This window comes from Mytilus trossulus, chromosome 8, assembly GCF_036588685.1.
Source record: "Mytilus trossulus isolate FHL-02 chromosome 8, PNRI_Mtr1.1.1.hap1, whole genome shotgun sequence".
In the NCBI taxonomy this organism is placed as follows: Eukaryota; Metazoa; Mollusca; class Bivalvia; order Mytilida; family Mytilidae; genus Mytilus; species Mytilus trossulus.
In genome coordinates, this window is record NC_086380.1 from 69,568,935 (window position 1) to 69,583,099 (window position 14,165).

At 30.9% G+C, this 14,165-nt stretch overlaps 1 protein-coding gene across 1 annotated transcript; it reads right to left on the bottom strand.

Annotated features, from left to right (window-relative positions):
* Positions 1-4,961: 4,961 nt before the first annotated feature.
* On the bottom strand, positions 4,962-14,163 carry LOC134681336 (sn-1-specific diacylglycerol lipase ABHD11-like). Its single transcript, XM_063540918.1, has 6 exons — positions 13,985-14,163; positions 9,973-10,120; positions 9,277-9,450; positions 8,462-8,644; positions 6,273-6,457; positions 4,962-5,140 (listed from the first exon to the last, which is right to left on the bottom strand). Exons 1-6 carry the CDS (start codon positions 14,062-14,064, stop codon positions 4,996-4,998), a joined length of 915 nt encoding a protein of 304 aa, XP_063396988.1. The 5' UTR covers positions 14,065-14,163; the 3' UTR covers positions 4,962-4,995.
* Positions 14,164-14,165: the final 2 nt, after the last annotated feature.

Sequence of the window (14,165 nt, forward strand, 5' to 3'; positions counted from 1 at the left end):
CCATATTTCAAATGGTACACCTGTATCAACTGATCTACCTTTTCCCACCATGTACCAACTTTCCTTCAACTGATACAACTATTCCAACTTTCCTTCAAATAATATACCTGTACCCACGGGGGGGGGGGGGGGTAACTTCCTATTATTGGGTATACGGTGATGTGCCAAAAATAGGGGTCATAATTTTGCGAGATTTTATATTAAAATTACCCACCTTTTTAATGACATCCTATATTAAAATGCATTTACGTCTGATAATTGTATATTGATTTGGGGTATGATGTACACACCAATATATAACAATCCATGCGTATATATAACGATAACATATATGTGCACCAAATGATGTCAATTCATATATAACCAGATGCTCCGCAGGGCGTAGCTTTATACGACCGCAGAGGTTGAACCCTGAACGGTTGGGGCAAGTATGGACACAACATTCAAGCTGGATTCAGCTCTAAATTTGGATTGTGATTTAATAGTTGACACAGAATAGGTTTCTGACACAGAATGAATGTGTTCTAATGAACTTAAAATTTTTGTTTTCTCTTAGAGTAATTCACTATGCTGTTGAATATTAATCCTCTCAAAAAAATGTTCGAAGAAATTTTCTTTTTATTTATGAAATTTCAAATGAGAAAAATTGAACCCAATTTTTTAATCACATCCCCTTTCCCTTATTCCAAAACTAATCTCAATTAACATATTCTAATGGAGTTTGCATCAATAACTACTCATTTAAATACATCATAAAATATTAAGATGTAAAAAAACTGCTTGTTTTCACTGAATGGTAAAGATTATTTAAATTTATCAGTTGGTAGTAAAAAGTGAATATACATTGTATATTGTATATAACAAAGAATTAAGTTGATTCTGGACAAAGAAAGATAACTCCAATTAAAAAAAAATCTGGCAATAAGATATTTCTTGCTTACTATTCTGGACAAAGAAAGATAACTCTAATTTAAAAAAAAATTGCTAATTCACAATATTGTGAAATTAGAAATTTCTTGCCATTGCACAATACTGTGCAATTGAAAAGACTTGCTATTGCACAATACTTAATATAATAATTTTAGATCCTGATTTGGACCAACTTGAAAACTGGGCCCATAATCAAAAATCTAAGTACATGTTTAAATTCAGCATATCAAAGAGGCCCAAGAATTAAATTTTTGTTAAAATCAAATTTAGTTTAATTTTGGACCCTTTGGACCTTAATGTAGGCCAATTTGAAAACGGGACCAAAAATGAAGAATCTACATACACAGTTAGATTTGGCATATCAAAGAACCCCATTTATTCAATTTTTGATGAAATCAAATAAAGTTTAATTTTGGACCCAGATTTGGACCAACTTGAAAACTGGGCCAATAATCAAGAATCTAAGTACATTTTTAGATTCAACATATCAAAGAACCCAACCGATTCATTTTTTGTCAAAATCAAACTAAGTTTAATTTTGGACCCTTTGGACCTTAATGTAGACCAATTTGAAAACATGACCAAAAGTTAAGAATCTACATACACAGTTAGATTCGGCATATCAAAGAACCCCAATTATTCAATTTTGATGAAATCAAACAAACTTTAATTTTGGACCCTTTGGGCCCCTTTTTCCTAAACTGTTGGGACCAAAACTCCCAAAATCAATACCAACCTTCCTTATATGGTCATAAACCTTGTGTTTAAATTTCATAGATTTCTATTAACTTATACTAACGTTATGGTGAGAAAACCAAGAATAATGCTTATTTTGACCCTTTTTTGGCCCCTTATTCCTAAACTGTTGAAACCAAAACTCCCAAAATCAATCCCAACCTTTTTTTTATGGTCATAAACCTTGTGTCAAAATTTCATAGATTTCTATTAACTTAAACTAAAGTTATAGTGCGAAAACCAAGAAAATGCTTATTTGGGCCCTTTTTGGCCCCTAATTCCTAAAATGTTGGGACCAAAACTCCCAAAATCAATACCAACCTTCCTTTTGTGGTCATAAACCTTGTGTTAAAATTTCATAGATTTCTATTCACTTTTACTTAAGTTAGAGTGCGAAAACTAAAAGTATTCGGACGACGACGACGACGACGACGACGTGATAGCAATATACGACGAAATTTTTTTCAAAATTTGCGGTCGTATAAAAACTTAAGGGTAGCTGGTATATTTATGATGATGAGTTAGTGCCTATATAATGGGTCATATTTGAAATATTGTATATAAGTATAGGTCATTCTTTCTTAAATATTTATATAACTTTAGGTACTGAATTTCAGTGAATATTATATTAAAATGGGTACGTTTTTTGAGGCAAAAATGGCACACCCTACCAAAAAAATATCGAATACATCTATACAAACCATCTCTCAACTGAAACACGTGTACCAACCATCCTACAAGTCATATTACACTCTATCATGCTAAAATCTAAATGGACAAAAACCAAATGTTTTTGGTGATCAAATAAACGCCCAAAGTCACATAAAAAAGAAAATAACTTTTCATACAATTCTTGTAAAAACTCATCAAAGATACAAGGTTTAAAATTTGGAATTTAAAATTGGCACTGGCTACGGTTACATGGAAATTTAACAATAATAAAAATATTATTGTTACATAGGAGACTAAATGTCGGAATACAAAGGCGGATAAGGAACCGATTAATTACGAATGTAACAATAATTGCTTCAGGGCTACGGTTACATGGCGTTATTGTTACATGAAAAACAGCAATCATTAAACTTAAATCTTGTATAGTTTTGTTGCCTTAATCTTGCATATGTACGAAATAATACTTGTAATAATGATAAATAATAAATATTATCGTTAACAAATGGTGTTTAAATTGTTTTTTCTAACGTATAAATGGTTTTGGTCTTTTAAAGATACTACTTTAGATAAGTAGTGCCAAAGGCGAAAATATAGACCAATGGTTTGTTGTTGAGAACTCGGGCTGAGAAAAGTGTTCACTTTAAGTATTTAACTGCACACCTACTCGTATTACTGTCATTATACAATGTACAATGGATGAAGAGATTCTTGTGGCCATCTACATCACATGCTTCCAACCAAAATATTAGATGAGAACATAAACATTGCTCGAGTGAAAAAGTATTTCTTACCGGAAGCATGGGCATTGGCAAATATTAAAGGTTGCATTATCATCAAAAAGGGATACCGCAGAATGGAACTGTACAGTATGTGATACGGAAGTTCACAGTGCGGCATCACTGGTGTTTGATGGCTGCTTGGAGTGGTTTCACTAAAAATGTGTCGGACTCAGAAATGCTCCAAAAACCACTTACTGGATATGTAGAAAATGTCTTGGCAAATAAATAATAAAGGAATTTATATTTAATAATTGTATGTAATGTAAATATAAAATAAACGTGTTTCTCGTTTCTCGTTTTGTTTATATAGATTAGACCGTTGGTTTTCCCGTTTGAATGGTTTTACACTAGTAATTTTGGGGCCCTTTATAGCTTGTTGTTCGGTGTGAGCCAAGGCTCCGTGTTGAAGGCCGTACTTTAACCTATAATGGTTTAATTTTTAAATTGTTATTTGGATGGAGAGTTGTCTCATTGGCACTCACACCACATCTTCCTATATCTCTTTAATTTTTATTATCTAGTACATTTTAAAAGACCCATCGTATATTGCTGTTTTTCGTGTAACAATAACGCCATGTAACCGTAGCCTCAGTAATTATTGTTACATTTGTAATTAATCGGTTCCTTACACGACTTTGCATTCCGGCATTTAGTCTCCTATGTAACAATAATATTTTTATTATTGTTACATTTCCATGTAACCGTAGCCAGTGCCTTTAAAATTTGAGTTTCCTCTACACAAGACTCCTTTTTGCCTATGTTGGACTTCTCTGGATTTATTGATGTTTATGGGTACACATATTTGTGGAGGGAGGAAAACTTGTACTTTCATGGATATTGGATTGCGTGGCTTTTCCAAAGTTGGCATTTCAAGCCTATGGAAAGTCTTCAATGTTCTTCAACTTTTTACTTGTTCAGGTTTTAACTATTTTGATCTGAGTGTAATTGGTGAGTCTTATAAAACGAAATGTGCATCTGTCATATTAAATAATAAGCATGGTACCTTTGATAACTATTTTCACCTGATCATTAATATTTGTGGTTCAACTTTCTGTATCTTGGTATAACACTGGCCATACATGAAAGTCAAGCAAAGATTTATCATTTTCTACAATTTTCATCATTTATAAGTAAAATTGAGAATGGAAATGGGGAATGTGTCAAAGAGACAACAATGGGACCATAGATCAGACAACAGCAGAAGGTCACCAGCATGTCTTCAATACAGCGAGAAATTCCTGCACACAAATTATCGTAATGTCATCAATTACATTGCAAAAAACAGGTGTTATCATAATTACTTTTAGATTACTTTTAAACAGATATATCATATTAAGGAGGGGTATTTGCGAAAAATACCAGTCGAGAGAATGTTAAATTTCACGAGCCGTAAATACCCCTCAAGAACATGATATATCTGTTTAATTACACCGAATGTTAATGTTCAAAAACGCATTGATGATCGTGACGTAACAAGCGTCCAGTCAGATAGAGTATTTTTGGCAAATACCATGGCAGAGAGGGTAAAAAGGCATATCCTTTTGGCAAATACCCCGGAGACGTCAAAACATGAACGATATTCATTTGATAACAGCGAATTGGTGAAAAATACACTGGCTATCAACCAATCAAAACCCAGGATTCTTACATAAGGTGTAATTAAAGATTAAATTCATATGATTACTTGCTGATTACAAATCTTGTATATATATGAAAATAGTTTTTTTATAGACAATATGAAAATAAGAAAATGTAAAGCTGATTTCAGAAGATATAACCAAACAAGATTTATGAGACCACCATTGATATTTTTACAAAGTATATAAGCTCACTTCACAAAAGTAATATGTTAAATATAAAAATGTAATAAATATATAAATTATTCCTGATGTTCTTTTAAGAATTTGTTAACTACATCTAAGAAAGCTGAAGGTTTATCAGAATGAACCCAGTGGCCAGCACCTTCTATGTGTTGTATCTGAGATTTAGGGAAAAGTCTTTTAATTTCTGGTTCTTCTGATTCGCTGAAAAAAAGAAAGAAAAAAAACCAGTAATAAACACCACATTTTCTGGCATTTTTTAGGCCTCCTATATTTTCTTAGATATCAAGTTTCATGGCTTGAGAAATAAATATTTAAATTTGGGACTAAGCAAAAGTCTGCAAACAAACCTATAGAAAATTTGTAATTTCTTCAACATTTAAATTTAAATAGATATTCAACAAATAAGAATGATCCAACATATAAAAAAGAAGATGTGGTATGATTGCCAATGAGACAACTGTCCACAAGAGACCAAAATGACACAGACATCAACAACTATAGGTCACCGTATGTCCTTCAACAATGAGCAAGCCCATACAGCATAGTCAGCTATAAAAGGCCCCAATATTTGGCATTACTAAGTTTTCAAGTGGAATGTTTTGCTAAAATCTCTGTTTATACATATCAAGTCTTTTTTGCTGAATTAGATCCAAAATTAAACATGAATTAGTCCTAGAATAGACAGAGAGTTTTGTGTTATGTCCTAAAAGTCACATATGTAGGACTGATGAAATTATAATAAACAGTTTCTTTGAACAAATCATCACTTTCACCATAAGTGTACTTAGACATTAAAGACATCCTCTTGTCATTTTCACTGAAGGAAAGGAACATTAAATTGAAACTAAGTCAGTGGGTTAGTCTTTTACAAAATTGAGTCTTGTATGTCAGTCTTATATGGTTTAAATATTAAATAGATTTTACATCCTTAAACGAATTACTTTGAATTCAGAAATTATTGTAATGCTTGTACTGATGTGAAACATGTGACATTATCAGAAGAATGAATTAATTTCTTGCATTGCAATAAAAAAAACTTTGTACAGTTTGGAAATTAGTATGGCGTTTATTATCACTGAACTAGTATATATTTGTTTAGTGGCCAGCTGAGGGACGCCTCCAGGTGCTGAAATTTCTCGCTACATTGAAGACCTGTTGGTGACCTTCTGCTGTTGTTTTTTTATTTGGTCGGGTTGTTGTCTCTTTGACACATTCCCCATTTCCATTCTCAATTTTATAGCATACCCAGACTCTGGAATCAACCAATCATAATACAGAATTTGTGGTTCCGAGTCCTAGTTTTTGACCCATAGAGCTCTCTGATTTGACATACCTTATATATTTAGATTCAGATCCTCCCACAAACAAAGTAGGTCCATCATATTGCACATTTGTAAACTGAGGAAAACCACAAATATCACTAAAATTGTTTATAATACTGTCCAGGTACACCTTCCACACAAATCTGTTATTTTTCTGTATGAGGTTAGATGCTAGGAACTGTCTTACAAGTGATTCCTGCAAAGGTACAGCAACTCTTTTATCATTTGTAAGACTGTTTTGATTATAAAGTAACAAAATTTTGAAGTATTAGAATCTATACCAAAGATATTATTTTGTGTATTTAAAATATCAATGCTACAAATTGCTAAATTAATGTTGTTGCACTGAACTTCATATAAATTTTAACATCTCACTAATATTGATTATTCTTTTAATTTTTAAGACATAACTTCTAAACCAGCAAAGCTGGAATCTTTAATGTTAAGTTTGAAGTTTTATTTTATTGTGTCTAAGCTAATTACAGGTGCTAAACCATAATTTAGAAATTTTGGTATCTTCAAGACTTTTTTGAAATTTCAAGGGTCGTAACTTCTGAAATTCATTTCATTGATAAAAAAATTGTTAAAAGTTTAAATATTATTAAAGAAGGATATATCAAAGGCTACTCAAAACTAATATATCATCCATTCTAACATGACATTCTTCAAACGCTTTGAGTACACACCCGTGCTAAAATATGAATATATTGTTTAGGCTGTTCGGATCCTACTCCCAAATCATATGCCTTTTTATGAATGAGCTGTACTCGATGTCATAGAATGATGACGTCAGAATATAAGCATGCTTGTGAAACCGAAAATCATCACAAACAGAATCATAAACAAACGATGCTAAAATGTGTTAAATATGCCATTTTTATATACATATAAGACATATAAGTACAATTATCATTTAGATTCATCCAAACCAATCTAAATATGTTATTGTAAATAGTTTAAGCACGTCACTTATTCAGTTTGCTCCGTTCTTTAATGTCAATTTTATAGTGCGTTTATTTATGGGAACGGCAAATAATGCCTTCACCTAGAGCGCTTCGATCCAAAACAATAGCTGTATTTGTCCTATTAGAATCCTTTTTAGAGGGAGGAGTTTTGAACAGCCAGTATGAACAGTTGTGATATCTAGGTCAAAACTGATATATCATCCATTATGCCTATCAATTGTTTTGACATGAGTTATAATATGGAAACAACATTTCTTAACCAAGTAAAAGAACTAAGCTTGGTTCCTGAAAATTTCATATCATATACTAAATATTTACACTGATTTTGACAAATTCATTTCATTGCATGTACATAAAAAAAATAATTAAATTAACAATTAAGGAAGTTTACTGCTGAGATAATATGATGTTTTCTTAATTAAAATATCTACATCTTAAATAGATAAAGGATGTATGAAATGAAGTTAATCAAATATAACATGGAAGAGTTTTCTAGTAAAACCCAACTATTATATACATGCATTAACCGTTAAAAAAAAAAAGAGATTTTTTTAAAATAAGCAATATTTCATTCATGTGGAAACATAAAGAATTGTTGATTTGTTCTGAGTTATCTCCCATGTGTTAAATTGCACTCATAAAATCAGACAGTAAATGTGTGTAATGAAAAAAAAATGCTTAATTTAAGAAATAATTGATGCAAGCTATACTTTATTGTAGTTTTAACATGGGTAGGCATTATATTCGTGATTATTTTTGCCCAAGCGATAGTGAAGTATTGCATATGACATATAATTGACCATAACTTACTTTAACAAATATGAACAATATTTTACCAAATATCATGCATGTAGTTCAACAAAAAACATATGAAGAATTCATACTTTAGAAATAATTATAATGCTGGTAATAAAGAAATTTGTGTGTGCATTCATTATTGTAATTTTTATGCATTCATTTTATTGCTATTTTTGTGTGCATTCATTATTGTCATTTTTGTGTGCACTCATTATTGCCATTTTTGAACAACAAAGAAAAATGTGAGAGAAAGTTTTGCTATTTCATGAAATGCTGTATATACATGTAAGTAAGGATATCAAAACTCATAAAGCAAGTTTTTATTTTGGTAAGACCTATTCTGTTGCAATTTTAGCAACTATAAAAACATTGCAAAATCTGGATATACATATGTTAACTAAGGGGTGATAACTCATCATATAAACATTAGTACTTACAGGTTCGACTTCCTTTAACATGTTGATAGCAATCTTTCTAGCCTCAGATACAGGGAGATCTTGCTGCATGTATAACTGTACTTGAATTTTCAGCATCATTTGTAAGAAGGCTGGATATGTCTTAGCTCTGGGACTAACTGTTGGTGAAACATCTACTACAATTAAACTGTCAACTCTCTCTGGCTGAAATTATAAAAAAAAGAAATCTTTTTAGAATCCTGTGTTGTTCTGACCAACTGAAGCATGGCTTACCGAAACAAAATAATTATGTGAAACAATAAGTAACTGTACTTATTTAAAATATCAGGGCTACAAGTTCAAATTACAATATAATTCAAGCTAATACATTTTGACTGGAACAGAACTAAAAAAAAAAAATACCAGTAATAATGTTCAGTTTCAAATGTATCCATTGTGGAAATTATGTTCCTTATTAAAACACTGTTCATATACTTTGAAGTTATAATGTTTGATATGTACTACAAAAGAGTTCTGATTGACTATATTGTAAAAGGCCAAAAATAAATACATGATATCCAAAACCAACCAAAATAATAAAAGGAAACAGGTGGAAATCCAACCTTGAATATGTAAAAAAAAATAATAATTTTTATATTTGATTCATCCTGACTCAACTGAACACCTGTCTAATTTATAAAGAATGTGTTCTTTTAAGAACAGTTTCACAACTCAAAATCTTCTTCAATTTTTGGCAGACACCACACAAATAAGTTATTTTCTGCATTCGTCTGAATAAGAAGATAATTATTTTTCTTTGTTTTAAATAATCTTAATTCTTACCATGTAATACTTACATGTTGTAGAGCTGTGACCATGGACATTTTCCCGCCCATACTGTGTCCCAGTAAACAAGCCTTATCTATTGACAATTCATCTAATAGGTTAATAATATCTTCACTCATTAGAAAATAGTCCATACTTTGAGTGTGTGGACTTTCACCATGGTTCCTGACATCAACTGTTATAACCTATTGCAAAATACAATGTACCATCATAATGTGTTACAAAAGTTATACTGTGTATTCATTTACAATTCGTTGGATACCAACTTTCGTTGAATTCATGGGAACATGTGAACCACAAATTTAAATGTTCAACAAATTTTTTATAGACTTGTATGCAGCTTTTGGAAAAATCATATTAAATATCAATGAAATGCTAGTTTTTCTTCAAGCTAACACATCACCAGCAAAGAGTTAGGCAACGCCAACATGTTTACCCCACCATAGTCTGCATGTGTTTGTCCAATGCCAGGTTTTACTCCTTGTTGAAGAGTGATTGGTGAACTATTGTTTTTAAATTCTGAGTCATTTAGTCTCTTGTGGAGGGTTGTCTCATTGGCAATCATACCTTTCTTATTTTTATATCAATATATATACATTCAATATAAGTACTGGTATATATTTGGGATTATTGCAAATGAGATAAATATTTACCATTAAGCAAAGGACATAAATTCAAGCAACTTATTTGCTTGTTAAATTGTATACCTGTCTTCCCTTTTTACCCCACAGTTTTGATAAAGAGTGCCAGTTATCTTTGTTTCCCATAAGACCATGAGTTATAACTACAGGAGGCCCTGAACTGCCAGGCTCTTGGTAATTTCTGTAGGACAAACATACTCCCTGACCTGAAAAACTGCAATGAAAACTATCATATATAAATAATTTGCTAGTATTAGAATAAGACAACATGATTTTCTATAGCAAAATGTTCCTTATGCTCTAATATATATATTTACTTTTTACTAATTTTTTTTTATCAATTTTAACGTAACAATAGCAAAAAAATATGGTCCAAAAACTCCAATCAATATAGACATGATGGGAACTTTTGTTTAGAGCTTTTTATGTATTTCTAATGATGTGGTAATAATTTATAGCCTCTCCCCATTATTGTATTCTCCCCAAATTTAATACATATATATATACATGTATCATAAACTCAATATTTGAGTTGAGTTACTGTTTTGACAATTTTTTCCATTTTGGTACAACTTCTAACCAATAATCTTCTTATTGACAGAAAATGTTATATCTTCTCAATAAAACTTTGGTTTGTCTGAGAGCATTTAAAACAACAATGAACAACTTAATATATTTTTTTTTCCATCAAGAAGATAATTATATTTAAGGCCATAATAAATAATAGTGTATTTGCCCAAACGCTATCTACCCAGAAAAAAGCTGCCTACTCAAATTCTTTTATTGTCCTGATTTGAAGAAGGTTTTTTTTAATCAAACAGGCATGAAGACTCATAAACATCTGATACTTCAATTTCTTTTTTTGAAAATTTTTTAAAGAAAATGCCTACCTACCTACCCACTGTCTCAACCTTTGGGTAGGGTTTGGGCAAACCAAAATATTTTTAAGTGTGGCCTAATACAGGGTGACCAGTTAAATAAAGTACATATCATTACAAGGCCAGAATATTCATTTTCAGAATTCAACCGTCAAAAGTAAAAAGAACGAATATTTATGATAAATAAAATTTCAAAGTAAGGAAATTATATTTTTTGTGTTGTTTTTTTATTAAAATTATTTACGGTATATCAATGTATACAAAATGGTATATATAACAAATGAAAAATATAGCAAATAAATAACTTTTCTAAACATATACATGCAGGCCCTTTTCTTTGAATGTATCTTTTGAACATGTTGTCTATTTTGCATCATATTGAAATTTGAATACTCTCTTCTTTGTTCATTGTTCTGTTGAACATAATTCTTGTTTGTCACGAGTTTGAGTAAAACTGCCTCAACTAAAAGTTGATTCTAAAGTTAACTTCGGTTAGTTCATAAGGTCAAACTTGGGGAGGTATAATTAAAACTTAAACTCTACTAACAGTTACAATAAATCAGAGGTGGGGTACCACAATTTCCCAAGAAATACAAGAACAATGTAATATCCCCAAAACAAACTGATATATCCATATAACAAGATTTTTATGGTGTTTAATACTGTGTTCAATTAGTGTAACAGCATATACAATTATAAGGTTTAAGGCGTTCATAATTGATAAATGTACACGCAATCTTCAGAAAATCTTTTTGTGTATCATGTATGCAAACTCCTTGTTGAAAATAATATGCCCAACGTTGTATTTTGTATACAAGACATACAAATCGAATTCTTGAAGTGAAATTGCACTTTTATTGAGTAAAAACAAGTAATATCTTTAATACTCTTAAATATTGTTAAAGTAGTATAACACCTAGTCGGACCAAATAATAACGATGTCTTGAAAGGCTATTATATTGTATTTTTACTTTGTAAATCTTTACTTGACGAATTTATTTTGAATTAATCGTTAAATTTTTACTGTAATTTACTGAAAGTTTTACTGTAATTTTTACTAAAAGTTTTAATGTAATTTTAACTAAAAGTTTTACTGTAATTTTTACTAAAAGTTTTACTGAACTATAACTGAAATCTTACTGATTTTTTTATTTTTTTTTATTTATTTAACCTTTACCCTAGTGGTGTTTTTAAGCGAACTAAACTGTAATTATACCTCTTTTGCATTTATTGTTGATTTTTATTAGTAAGTTCTATATTATTATTTTGAAGCAGTCATGAATAGATATTTTATAATTGTGTGTACATTTTTAATGAGTTTTAAATCATGTAATGCATGAATATGCCTTTTTATAAAAAAAAAACATTTTCCTTCAGTATTTATAACTGTTATAGCTTTTATTTGTATATACAGTGTCTCGTAAGTCTTTATAGGCTGGGTATTGATCCTTTTTTTTATGATGTTAACGTTTTTTTATGTATTTCAATGTAGATCAATATGTGACACTTTAATAAACTATTATTTATCTTATATATATTTTTTTTCTTTCACTTGTCGATGTAAGGCGTCAAATTTTTTTTTTTAATAAAAGCCTGTTAAGACGTCATAATTATTTGGACTACATGTATATAACACCATAAAAATCGGAATAACACCAGAAAAAAATCCTGCTATCAGGTTATATAAGTTTGTTTTGGGGTTATTATATGGGGAGGAAGTCCCCAATAACAGTAGAAAAATCAATTAAAAAAAAAAATCATGAAAAATTTTCCGAAATTTTTATTGTACTAATGAACTCAAAATTGTTAAATTTTTTTGATGTCAGGTTTTGAATTCCTGAATCTGCACAGAAATCTACAATGTACTTCCTTTTAGCGGTCTCGTTTGTATGGAACTAATAATAGAACCAAAATCGGAAACGTTACTGTATTTCTGTTTCTTTTTTTTAACAAATATTTAAGTTACAAAAAAATAATTTAATAAAATTGAGAATGGAAATGGGGAATGTGTCAAAGAGACAACAACCCGACCAAATAAAAAAACAACAGCAGAAGGTCACCAACAGGTCTTCAATGTAGCGAGAAATTCCCGCACCCGGAGGCGTCCTTCAGCTGGCCCCTAAACAAATATATACTAGTTCAGTGATAATGAACGCCATACTAATTTCCAAATTGTACACAAGAAACTAAAATAAAAATAATACAAGACTAACAAAGGCCAGAGGCTCCTGACTTGGGACAGGCGCAAAAATGCAGCGGGGTTAAACATGTTTGTGAGATCTCAACCCTCCCCCTATACCTCTAACTGATGTAGAAAAGTAAACGCATAACAATACGCGCATTAAAATTCAGTTCAAGAGAAGTCCGAGTCTGATGTCAGAAGATGTAACCAAAGAAAATAAACAAAATGACAATAATACATAAATAACAACAGACTACTAGCAGTTAACTGACATGCCAGCTCCAGACTTCAATTAAACTGACTGAAAGATTATGATTTCATCATATGAACATTAGGCACAATCCTTCCCGTTAGGGGTTTAGTATCATACCATCATAACATATATGAGAAGAACATAATAACAGACTTTGTCCCCATTTACAGGTAATGCCTGCCTCATATTAAAGGTTCTTGTATTTTTCAGAGGTGAACTAATACGTACACCTTATTGCTATTTGTCCGCCATTACCAGATATCACACAGGTTTCCGTAAAATTTTGACGTTATAAAACAAATTATCTGACGCCACATAAGAAAAGTGATTGTTGTATGCTTCTAAAGTTCAAGCAGCCGGGTCAGCCGTGATTAGCGATAAGGTGTATTATTAGTACATGTAGTATTAGACCATTCACTATTTAACGTTTTCATGCTGATATTTTCATTTTTTATTTTTTGTCTAATGCAAACGGGTGGCACATTGATAGTAAAAAAAAATATCAGAACAGCAAATGGAAATAGTGAATAAAGCCCCTGAGGTCAGATGTTATAGGACTAGACCCTCACCCTGCTGATTATAAATTTGGACTCATTCAAGAAAACTACTTGTCAGGCTCAAAAATAGGGATTTTCAAAAATTTGGCAGGTTTGATTCAGTGATTACATCAGACATATGAATCTGATCATATCACTGTCAGTCATGTCAATGTCATATCTAAAAATGGTGCAACTGCAGCTGAAGAATCTGAGTTTGTGAGTTTACCTTTGTTTTTGAGTTGACTTGTGTTTTATAGCGAAATAAAAGAAGCTTGATGGTTTACAGATTGCCTTCCGAAAAGCCATTCAATTTGAAGTTAACCTGTCGTTGTTTCAGTGTCCTTAAATGTTGAAATAACATCTAATGCTGTCTGCTATTTTTTTTTGTCTGTGTCAATTTAGTGTTT

What these genes read in the sequence shown, in the direction of transcription:
- LOC134681336 (XM_063540918.1), bottom strand. Translation starts at nt 14,064, where the DNA reads ATGGCTTTTCGGAAGGCAATCTGTAAACCATCAAGCTTCTTTTATTTC. An exon ending in TGTTAAAGGAAGTCGAACCT is followed by an intron (nt 6,458 to 8,461) that starts GTAAGTACTAAT and finishes GTACCTTTGCAG; the next exon opens with GAATCACTTGTAAGACAGTT. An exon ending in TCTGAATCTAAATATATAAG is followed by an intron (nt 5,141 to 6,272) that starts GTATGTCAAATC and finishes TCTTTTTTTCAG; the next exon opens with CGAATCAGAAGAACCAGAAA.